This window comes from Hemicordylus capensis, chromosome 1 (genome assembly GCF_027244095.1).
Source record: "Hemicordylus capensis ecotype Gifberg chromosome 1, rHemCap1.1.pri, whole genome shotgun sequence".
In the NCBI taxonomy this organism is placed as follows: domain Eukaryota; kingdom Metazoa; phylum Chordata; class Lepidosauria; order Squamata; family Cordylidae; genus Hemicordylus; species Hemicordylus capensis.
In genome coordinates, this window is record NC_069657.1 from 197,411,423 (window position 1) to 197,423,377 (window position 11,955).

The 11,955-nt window shown below is 43.2% G+C and overlaps 1 protein-coding gene across 3 annotated transcripts in view; it reads left to right on the forward strand.

Moving 5' to 3' along the window:
- Nucleotides 1-11,955, forward strand: part of ITGA6 (integrin subunit alpha 6) — a 77,305-nt gene that overhangs the window by 60,371 nt on the left and 4,979 nt on the right. For 2 of the 3 annotated variants that reach the window (XM_053266458.1, XM_053266477.1), the window contains exons 14-24: nt 169-284; nt 391-580; nt 685-768; nt 2,923-3,002; nt 3,155-3,232; nt 3,323-3,425; nt 5,339-5,512; nt 6,266-6,364; nt 7,095-7,205; nt 7,299-7,397; nt 8,594-8,719. In XM_053266458.1, the coding sequence (XP_053122433.1) occupies nt 169-284; nt 391-580; nt 685-768; nt 2,923-3,002; nt 3,155-3,232; nt 3,323-3,425; nt 5,339-5,512; nt 6,266-6,364; nt 7,095-7,205; nt 7,299-7,397; nt 8,594-8,719 (1,260 nt within the window). Of the gene's footprint in view, nt 1-168; nt 285-390; nt 581-684; nt 769-2,922; nt 3,003-3,154; nt 3,233-3,322; nt 3,426-5,338; nt 5,513-6,265; nt 6,365-7,094; nt 7,206-7,298; nt 7,398-8,593; nt 8,720-10,318; nt 10,449-11,955 lie in introns of all 3 variants that reach the window. The other variant, XM_053266467.1, reaches the window with a different exon arrangement.

Genomic DNA, 11,955 nt, shown 5'->3' on the forward strand with positions numbered 1-11,955 from the left:
AGCAGCTCCTATACCATTCTAGCAATGTATGAATTGCAGTAGCTTGTTTATGGAGAGGAAGAAATTTCAAGCACTGTAATGGGAACTGGTTTACCAATAATGGCAAGCTATATTGCATTAATGTTTTTTCATTTTAAATCAAACTATCAAACTTGGGTTATTTTATAGGTGCATTTCCTAAAAGAAGGTTGTGGAGCAGACAACGTGTGCAATAGCAATCTGAAGCTTCATTACAGGTTCTGCACCAAAGAAGGAAATGAAGACAGGTTTACTTATTTACCAATGTAAGTCATGTATAGCATGGCACTTGTTGAAAAGGAAGTAGCTTTTGTCCTTTCATGAGGCATTTTCTCCCCCAATCTCTAAATGTGGCTCATTCTGTTCCTTTAGTGAGAACAATATTCCAGAGCTCATCCTCAAAGACCAGAAGGATATTGCGCTGGAGATTACAGTGACAAATGGTCCGTCGGATGCAAAAAATCCCCAGAAGGATGGTGATGATGCTCATGAAGCCAAACTCACAGCTACCTTTCCAGACAGCTTGACTTACTCAGCTTTCAGAGAGCTGAAAGGTTTTCCAGTAAGTATTTCTTGCAGATGAGGAAATTCAAATACTTGGTTATTTCACTGAAATGTGTATTGAAATATTGACCTTTTAAATTTTTTTTAAATATTTAAATTTAGGAGAGACAGTTGACCTGTGGGGCTAATCCAAATGGTTCTCAAGTAGAGTGTGAACTTGGAAATCCCTTCAAGAGAAATTCAACTGTAAGTGAGATTCACTTTTATAGCTGATGCTGTGCTGTTTTAAACCAGTATTTCCTAAACTTCTGATACCCAAGGGTCAAATCACACTTAATGCTATGAGAGCTTCCCCTGTAGCAGCTTGTGGGAGGGATTTTCATTGAGACTGCAGTATCAAGGGAAGGGGTTGAATACATCTTTCCCCATGTTCTGTGGTTCTGAGCCTGATTACACTCCCCATGACTGCCATTGTAATTAAAGGGAAATCAAGATGGAAGCCCTAATACCACATTTAATCAGTGGTGGCTGGTGGAGGCTAGGTCAGGGATGCGGGGTGGAGCAGATGATGTTGTATACCTTTAACACCTGGTAAAACCTCCTGCCGCCTGGTATCCCACACTGGCAACCAACCACATGCTCCACCCCCACCATTCAGCTGGCCAATGCAGTACTGACACCTCAGATAGTCACTATGCATGCACATTGGCCAGCTGAGTGGCAGGGGCAGGACTCATGTGGAGGCAAAGATGAAAAAGTTTACATATGGAAAATATGGCAACTCTCAAAGACCCCCCGCCTCCACTGGCAACTCTCAAAGACCCTCCACCCCACCACATGATTCACTTGCCTGGGCCTGCCTCCTCACTGGAAGGGGGCAAGCAAGCACAGAGCCATAGTTCATGCAGAGAGGCAATGGGGAGCCTTTGTAGCAGGCATATAATTCTGTTGCATCTCTCCATGGCAGCAGGGCCAGTTCCAGGTTCGAGGGGGCCTTGAGCAAAGTATACTTTGGAGGACCCTCTCCTCCCCCCCCGCCCGCTACACACACACGCTTCTCTCCCCCACCATTGGTGGGACCTGGCTGGTGGGCTTAGTGGGTTGCAGTGTGGAAATATAGGATGGCACCTAGCAATAGCAGCAATGCACTTCTTAGCACTGCTAGTGCTGATGGGCCTGCTCTGGTGGGCATATGGGTGGCAAGCAGCAGTGGCACTTCTAGATGCTGAGAGATGTCCCCCTTTTAATTCCCCCACAAAACAATGTCCCAGATGCAGCACGGATGTGACTATTTTTTAATTATTAATATTTATATACTACTTTTCAACAAACAATTATTAAAGCAGTGTACAGAGGAAAAGAAATAAATGGATCCCCATCCCCAAAGGGCTCACGGAACCACAAGGGAGATAGGAACATAGGAAGCTGCCATAGACTGAGTCAGACAATTGGTCTATCTAGCTCAGTATTGTCTTCACAGACTGGCAGTGGCTTCTCCAAGGTTGCAGGCAGGAATCTCTCTCAGCCCTATCTTGGAGAAGCCAGGGAGGGAACTTGAAACCTTCTGCTCTTCCCAGAGCGGCTTCATCCCCTGAGGGGAATATCTTACAGTACTCACACTTCTAGTTTTCCTTTCATATGGAACCAGAAGGTGTGCTGGGGTTAGATAAGGACATTTGTTCTCCCCCTAGAGTACAGTATATGAGAGAGTCACAATTTTTAAAGGTGCCTCTTAGCAATGTCCTGGACATAGCATTGCGGAGCAATTAAAAAGGCAGCACACTCAGAGGCGTGTTGCCCGTGCTGCCGCTTGCCATTCTGTAAACCTGCCAGAATGGGTTCACAAGCAGTAGTGGTGCAGAGAGGTGCACTGGGAAAAGAGGGAGCCCATTATCTCAATGCCCAAAGAAAGAGGGCAGGTGGCAGTATCTGCCGCTATAGGTCAGGGGCAGCATTGGTGGGACCCTCACCAAGTACTGGGCTGTTGGCATTTGCCCAGGGTGCTGATCCTGGATGCAGACCCTGCATGGGAGTTATTACATTGTCAAATCTCATCCAAGCTGGAGATGCAGTAGAATGATTCACTCTCAGTAGAGGCTGACTGGAAGGTCAGAGCAGAAAATCTTACAGAGATGCTGTGGGCACCCTTTCTTGTGAGCAGGTATTTAGGTTCATAGGTGCCTTTAATAATTTTAATTATTCCTCATAGTACACTCTTGGGCCCCAGAACACAATTTGAAAATAATTGGTTTTGCAGTATAGTTTCTCCCCTCTGACCTCTTACCCTTTGGAAGATGTGGCATATTTTTTCTCTCTCCTCTTCATATAATAGATGTGCTGACAATACAGTACTGTATATCTTAACCACTCTGGGGTTTTTTGTGTTTTGTTTTTTTTAAGGTTACGTTTTATTTGATTTTAAGTACAACTAAAGTTAATGTTGATACAAAGGACTTGGACATTATTCTGAACATGGAAACGTAAGTTTTAAAAATATATTCAGCACCTTCCTTAAAACTTGTAAATATTTGAAATTGCTGTGATTTGGTTGTGAAAGCAACTTAATTATAACATGAAAATGGTTATTTATTTATTTTTAAAAACAGTCCTTTTGTTTCCTTTTTTATTGTAGAACAAGCATTCAAGATAATTTGGATCCAATTACTGCTAGCGCTAAAGTATTTATTGAACTGCTTTTGTCACTCACAGGGTAAGTGTCTTAGAGTTAGCATAACAAATCAATGCTAAAGACAACCCTTTTATCGTGGTCATTAAAACATGATGTTTCTTTTAACAATAGGGTTGTTAAGCCTTCCCAGGTGTACTTTGGAGGCAATGTGGCTGGCGAAAGTGCTATGAAACATGAAGATGACATTGGTAGCTTAATTGAATATGAATTCAGGGTAAGTTGGTCTATATTTAAAAAAAGAGTTTGTGCTCTCTCTCTCTCTCATTTTCAGATAGTGGACTGGGTCTCACGATCAGTGAGACCCGGTTTAGGGCGGTGAGCAGGGAGGGAGCCCTGGGCAGCCGCCCACATGATTGCCGGCTCCGTGATGGAGCCAGCGGGAGCGTGCAGGGCATACTAGGGAGACCCCCGGAGCCGGGAGGTGGCTCTTTGCCTCCCTTCCGGGGGTCTACTCACGAGTAGCTGCAGCACGGAGCCGCGCCGTGGCTACTCACGATCAGATAGCCTGGTTTGCGGAGCGCTCGCTCAGCAAACCCGGGCTAAGGGCAGGGGTACCTGAGCGGGTTACCTGCTCTAAAACCACCGGGCTCGCAGCCGAGCCCGGTGGTTCTCACGATCAGCACAAATCGGGCTAGTGGAGGCTAACCCGATTTTTGCTGATTTTGAATAGCCCGTGTCTTCGTAATTTTACAGGTGCTTATTTCAAAAGGCTTGTCTTTTGGTCTTGTTTTGGCACCATAACTGTATTTAAAAAACAAACCAACTGGCATTTTCATTTTGGATAAGTTGACCATTTCCCAAAGGTAAATGCACATGGAATTTCAGATGCATATAGACATACATAAAAACATATTCATCCATGCAAGCTGCCAAACAGATCTACAAGCTTGAAACTGAATAGTGTAATCTTTAAGTATTGTGGACATATATAAACCCATACATGGGTTTTGGTATCCCACAACTAGATACAGTAAGGGCAAAAACACCAACAAATCCTTTTCTGAATCTTTGAAATGTACGGCAAAGGGAGTATATGCTTAAATCCAGGTGAAACCTGGGGGGCATGGCAACGGTATGCTAGAATAAGAAGGTCTACCACAAGACGGCACTGGCTCAAATTAATGACGTTGGTGGGGAGATGAAATAGTTGAACTACTTTCTCAGGACTTGTTTACACTTTGGTTGCACCAAAGAGGCAAATACTCTTAGATTTCCATAATGAATTGCCTGAATTAGTTTACTTTAATAACCAACACTGTTATCTGTTGTCAAAAATATGTTTGGTATTATGAATCTTATACACTTTTTTTTAACAGGAAGATGTGGATGTGTTTTTAAAAAAATAAATCTACAGCAGCCCTTGTATAAGCCATTTCCCCCAACCCTCCTCCTCCCTGCAAGAGGATCCCCTGATCCCCTGCAAAACCTTTTCCCAAGGGATGAGAAACCCCTGACAACTGCAGAAAATGCAGTGGAGGAGGAGGAGGAGGGATTCCAGAAACTGGGTGGAGACACCTTCTGCATGTAGTAGGGAGGTGCCTCTGCCCCATTTCTGGGAATCCCCGCAGCCACTAGGGAATGGCTTTTTGGGAGATTCTAGGGATTGAAGGGAGGAGGGAGACTGGGAAATGCCTTGTGTTTATGCCACTGTAGCTGCTACTTGCTGTTTACCTCAAAGTAGCTGCAATCCTACATCAAAACAGTGGGTAGAGATCGTTAGAATGTGCTGGGTAAAAGTGCAGCTAACAGAGTCCTTGGATCCTGGGTGATATTCCAGTCTTGGAGCTTCTAGCTACAACTTTCCCTTCCCATTGCAGCTTCTGGACTCCCACAAAAGCAGGTCCTGAGAATCAGAGAACTCTCTGGAAAAGCATTTGATACGGTGTGAGGGGCTGCAGCTGTGTGCATGTGTGTGTGTGGGTAGATTTTAGAGGAAATTGTAGACCCACCCCATGTGCCTGAAAGTGCCTTCCATTGGATCATATTGCCAATTTTGTAATAGTAATCAAAAGTTGTTTAGGAAACCTTATGAACAGTAAAGGCAGAATGCCTGTTTTTAATGCTATATTCTGATCTTTTAAAGCAATGGGGGGTTGTCTATTTATTTTTTAAAACTCTTCCTGACAGATAACTAACCTTGGTAAGCCACTTAAAACGTTTGGTACGGCTTCTTTGGACATTATGTGGCCGAAAGAGATTAAAGGAGGCAAGTGGCTGCTGTATTTGGTGTCAATAAGTTCCAAAGAACTGAAAGAGCTCCAGTGTGAACCTCAAAAAGAAATAAACCCTTTGAGAATTGAGGTAAATTTGTAGTGTATGTTTTTGTATTTTTGAGTTAAAACTGCAGACCCCGAAATTAGCGAGGAGAGCAGGTCCTTACCTTTCTTCTGGTTTCTGCTTCTGCAGCACTTGTCCCAAGAACCTACATGCAGCACCAGAATCTTGAGGAGAGGAGAGCTGGACTTGTGGTAGCAAGCATGACTTGTCCCCTTAGCCAAGCAGGGTCCGCCCTGGTTGCATATGAATGGGCGACTAGAAGTGTGAGCCCTGTAAGATATTCCCCTCAGGGGATGGAGCCACTCTGGGAAGAGCAGAAAGTTTCAAGTTCTCTCCCTGGCTTGTCCAAGTTAGGGTTGAGAGAGGTTCCTGCCTGCAACTTTGGAGAAGAAGCTGCTGCCAGTCTGTGAAGGCAATACTGAGCTAGATAGACCAATGGTCTGACTCAGTATATGGCAAATTCCTATGTTCCTAACCTTGTCCGAACCAGTTCAGTGCCGAACCTGTGCACAAACCTTGGTTCTTGAACATTCCTACTGGCTACACGTCTTGGAGCCTCTGCAGTTGCAGGAATAATTATAGTGCTGTGCAAACTGAAAACAGATGTGTGTAGCACTATCTGCACAATTGCAGAAATAAGTTGAGCCTAAGAACATTTGTATAGAGATTTTCTTCTGCAAGTCCGTGCTCTAACTATTCAGTTGTGTTAACATCTTGTATATTCTGTAGCACACTTGTGACTGACTATTTCCATATGCCGATGCATCATTTTTATAGATGTCCAGAAGTTCAAGGAAGAAACGTGAAGTTGCAGAGAAGCAGAAAGAGGCTGGCTCCAGTTTTTCTTTGTTTTCAGAAAGAAAGTATAAGACTTTGGTAAGCACTTATCTTAACCAACTACCAGTTTGTATTCTCCCTCAACCCTGCCACTTGTATCTTGCGCCTGCAGATGTTAATCACAAATACTTTAAATTCCAAATGCAACATACGTGTCTTGCAGTAATACAATGTTTTGCTGAATATGCTTAAGATAGATTTAGTATGTTTTAAAAATACCTATATTTCTGAAGTGCACTTAACTATTTAATTGTGGGGATTTTGGGGGGATTCACAATTGTGGGGATTTTGGGGGGACTCACTTTTGGGGATTAGAGTCTACTTTGTCAGATACATGGATTGTGATGAAGTGAGGCTCCAGTCCATAACAATTTGTGCCACAACAAAATAGCTTGTCTTTAAGATGGCACAAGATGCTATATTGTTTGTTGTTACAACAGACTAACACAGTAGATACCTTCTGGAATTCATAAATTTAGAGCAGAGCAGAGCAAATAAAAAGGAAGCCAAGACATGTTGCTAAAATGACTACTACTGAGTTTTCTGTATTCTGTAAGTTCCTGCAGAATTTGGAAGCTGTGTCCAGAAGTTCTGGTGGAAGTAGTGCTTCAAGCAAATTGTGGCTTAGTAATAGAATTAAATTAATAGTTCTTCTGTATCTAAAGTGTTGCTTTGGACTTTAATCTGGCTGCAGAATTACATACTTGGCAAAATATATTGACCATCTATACATATAAACTTTAAAAAACATTTTGTACATTGGATGCAGGAATGTAATACAGAAGCCAACTGTGTCACCATAAGGTGTCCTTTACAAGGTCTGGGCAGCAAGGCGTCTGTCGTGTTGCGTTCAAGGCTGTGGAACAGCACTTTCTTAGAGGTATGCTCCATTAACTTATTCTGTGTGGATTTGTATCGGCCCCTTTTATTTGTTCCAATTTAAGAATATTTTTTCTTCACTCCCACAAACTAGGAGTACTCTAAAATGAACTATCTAGACATTCTTCTCAGAGCTTCAATCAACATTGCCGATGCTGCAGATAACATTAAACTGGCAAAAGAAACTACTCATGTAAGCCTGTTTTTTTATGGCCATATACATCATATCCTGAAAACTTCTTCTTTGTATGCGATAAACCGAGTGTATTCAACCAGGAAAACTCCAGTACTGCTTACCCTGTCTGCCGCCTCTACAATGTTCCTTTGGTAATTGGCATTTGTTGGCACACTAGGACTTATTTCCTAAAGTGGCTTCCAAAAAGTCTCTGTGGAACTCTTCCCAGGAGAGAAACTTCTGGGTGTTTCTAAAGCATTGGGTAGGAATGATTTATGTAGAAAACCAGTATGGATTGATTTAAATCAAGGTGATTAAAGTCCATTTAAACTGCCAAGATAAAAGCCTGAGTTAAATCAAGTTTCCCACTGGTACATTTCAGGTATTTCTTAAAACAGTCGTGCAATTTTTAAAAAAACTAAAACTTGTTTACAATTCAATAGAGCATTTACAACTTCTAGGAGGATATATTTTGTTTTGATAACTTGATTTTTAGTAATTTAGGAAATAGTACTTAGTACATAATACCTGTTCTTTATGTAATAGATACCTTTATTCATTACTTATGTCAAGCTGCAGATGCAGCAGTAGTACATTGGAATAGTAAGAAGTAAATCACACACACAAACAAAAGAGCACTTATATTTTATTAACCTCAAATGCTCCATGTTTGCAGTTGCAGCAGTCTCCTGAGTTGCCCAGACTGCACTTAAAACTCAACAAATAAAGTTTCAAGTTTTGTTAACCCTAACACTCAGCACAAGTTACTGGGGAGGATAGATTTTCACCAATCTCCCCTTTCTTCTGAAGCCCACTGTGACTCCTCAAAATATGTCCTTGAGGACTGTGTGACTCTCAGGGACATATTGTAATGGGACACAATGGACTTCAGAAGGAAGGGGAGATTGATGATAATCTATCCTCTCAGTAGTGTGTGCTGCACACTCATGGCGGGGGGGGGGGCTTTAAAAACTAAGTTTGCAAAAGTTTCTTAAAGAGTTTGTGGATTGCAAATAGTAGTATGTGCCTGGAGTAGTGCAGGGTAACTATTCGTTACTATTGGAAGATCATCTGAAGAGCGACTTAATGTTTCCCACTGTGGTTTCATAGTCCAAAAGGTTTCAATATGAACATCAGCTTGAAATATTTATACATAATTTGCATGCATGAAATTCCCTCCTCGATGATATTTATATACTTTCCCCTTCTCCTAGGTGCGAGTTACAGTCTTTCCTGAAAAGACAGTAACACTATATAAAGGGGTGCCTTGGTGGATCATCTTAGTAGCCATTCTTGCAGGATTATTAATGCTTGCTCTTTTGGTATTCTTACTATGGAAGGTGAGTTATATTACTAATATACAGGGTGGGACGAGGTGGGGCAAGCTGTGGGGGGAAGGCTGGGTCCTTCCTCCACACCTGCAGGCGATTAAATCAATGTTTCTGGGAGCACGGACCACACTCTCAAGATTATCCGCGCTGCAACAAGCAGTACAGATCTCCAGAGGCCGGGACAAAGTGTCCCAGACTCCAGATATTTCTCAATGCAACGTGCGATAAGCATAGTGCATTGGCAGATTCCCCTGGAGTCTCTGCAAGCGGCCTGAGCGGACACACAATCCTGGCAGTTGGGTTAAGGGTGTGCTTGTGCCCTTAACCCCGGCTGACAGCTGGGTTATGGAGCCAAGTTTGGTGGCATGGCAGTGCCGGGATCCGCATGGATCCCGGCAGATCTCATGAGCAACCAAGCCTAGGATGGGCTGCTTATGAGAACTGCCTTATTATCTAGTATCTGGCTTGAGATGTTTTTCATTATATGGCCCAAAAATATAATGGGGCACAATTATTCCTCACATGAGGATACAGTACCTGGACAAGATGGCCAGCACCAGCCATCCCTATCTCCCCATTTAGGAACATCCTCCAAGGTGTCTACATGCTGGAAGGGGAAATCCTTGGGCTCACTGGGATACCTGAGCCCTATTTCTTGCCAGTGGTCTCCTCATCCTCCGCCTCTCTCTTAAATAGTCCCTACCAAACCAGGCAGTCTCAACGGGGGAAGGAGCTCCTGACTCATGAGAGCTCCTCCTCCCACAACATCCTCAGTAGATGCCGCCCTGCTTGGATTAAGTCCACCACATCAGAGGGGTGAAGGTGCATGCCCGTACTCCCCCCTGCAAGATCTCCTGGCAGCAGTGCCCTGGCTGTACTGGCGGCATTAGGGAGTGGCTGCAGTGCACAGGAATGGATTATCACTTGGCCGTCAAGAGCTCTAGCACCACGCCCCCCACTCCTCCATTAGCAGAGATAAATATTCTCCATGAGCAGAGAATGCTGGGGCAGTGTTCCAACAACGGGAAGGATCTCTCAATTAATAGTGTTTGGCTCTGTAGACATAGGAAGCTGCCATATACTGAGTCAGACCATTGGTCCATCTCGCTCAGTATTGCCTACACAGACTGGCAGCGGCTTCTCTAAGGTTGCAGGCAGGAATCTCTCTCAGCCCTATCTTGGAGAAGTCAGGGAAGGAACTTGGAGCCTAGATGCTCTTCCCAGAGCGGCTCCATCTCCTAAGGGGAATATCTTACAGTGCTCACACTTCTAGTCTCCCTTTCATATGCAACCAGGGCAGACCCTGCTTAGCTTAAGGGGACAAGTCATGCTTGCTACCACAAGACCAGCTCTCTTCTCTTAAATGCTATACCCATGGAAAGCAGGGGACAGGGTTTCAGAGCATGCCAGCATGGGAGCAGGGTTGTGGGTGCACCCTCAGGGATGTTGTACATGAGCATAGGGTCTCCAGATTCCATAATGACTGAGTAGGCTATTATTGGTTGTATATTTTAGAATGCACATGCAAACAAACCTGGTTTACCCTCTTTTTTTAATTCTTTTTCACATTCGTCCATAAAATTGACTAAATGCCTTGCTTCCTTATAGTGTGGTTTCTTCAAGAGGGATAAGAAAGATCATTATGATGCCACATATCACAAGGCTGAGATCCATGCTCAGCCATCTGATAAAGAGAGGCTTACTTCTGATGCATAGTATTGATCTACTTCTGTAATTGGTAATGGATCAATTTTTTTTAATTTGTTAGCTGCGGGACATGCTTTGGTTGTGGTGGCTAATGACTAGAAGCTTGCTGCATCTGTTCCCTTAATTGCCTCATTTAAAAATATCAATTGCTTGCTTATATTGTTTATAATAATCCCCTTTCTCAACACACAAGGAAGCAAATCCTCCTGTCAGTTACTTTGATAAAGAGCTGTCTACTTGTGCATTCTTCCTTGAATTTCTGAAGGCTTGATTACTTAGGGCAGGCACCCAAACCTAAACACACAGGCTTACCATTCATGTGTCTCTGGCACCTATTTATTTTGCTATGAAAAAGGAAAACACTATTTTAAACCATGTGAGTGGCTTTCAAACGGTGTTTGAAGGAACCCTGGGCTCCTTGGGCATTTACCAGGGTTCCTTTAGTTAGAAGACCAGACCAGAAATAGCAGGCTAGCTTTCCTGATAGATAGCTTGCCTACCTGTATCAAGCCTTCCCTGAAGTGTGAAAGGGATGATTGGGTGTGTTCATGGCTATGTTCTTAGTTCACCTGTATCTATGGGGAGACCCAAGAGACTTGCTCAGAGTCTCACATGGAAATTTAGCTTGCATTCCAGAGTTTGGCCCAGAATCCTCTGTAATGCACAGGGGTTCCTTAGTATTCATAAGTTTCTCAGCAAGTAAATTTAAGATAAAGTGTTAAAAATACAAAGCTGATTTGTCTTTCTTTCCCAGGGCAAAGCTGTAATTGAGCCAGGGGGTGGGGGGAGAGACAGGAGACAAATGTTGTCAGGCCCCTGGGGAAAAGGGGGGGGTCTCCAGCTGGGTGGTAGCTCACTCTTCTGTAGCAAAGATATGGGGAGCAGGTGAAGGCAGGAGGCCTGGTGTATGTGTGTGTGGGGGGCTATCTTCAAGGGTTTTGTCCCAGGGCCCACTTCAACCTTGGCCTTTCCTAGCCCAAATTAATGTAAAACCTGGAAATTCTAGTTCTTTGACCCAGAAACACGAGTGTATTTGCATATGCGAAGCTTAAATCTATATGTGTTGTAAATGTGAAAGAGAAAGTGGAAGAAAGGTATCTGAACGTGACTGAGAATTCTGACCTAAGTAGCTTTTACTTTCACATTTTGGACTGATTGAAGCTGGAACTTCTTTGAATCCTTGTTTTATGAAGAAGTGTTCACTCTTACTGATTTCAGTGAAAAATAACTTTCTCAAATACATACATACATACATATATACGTAACTTGAGGATGCAGCCCTAAAACACACCCCTCTTTTCCCCAAGATTAAGACAGACTGCTATTAAAGTAGTGTATTGATTTTTGCAGATTCTAACTACATAATGGCCACAATCCAAAATAGAATTGAGAGTGCTTATGTCCATTGGGATTAGGACTCGTGTGCTCTCCACAACCATTAAATCAATGTGAGATTTGTCCAACTTTAGTAGGATGTGGTCTGAAACTTCTACAATGCTTAAATTTTAAAGTAGTATTTTATACAAGCAGCCCCTCTA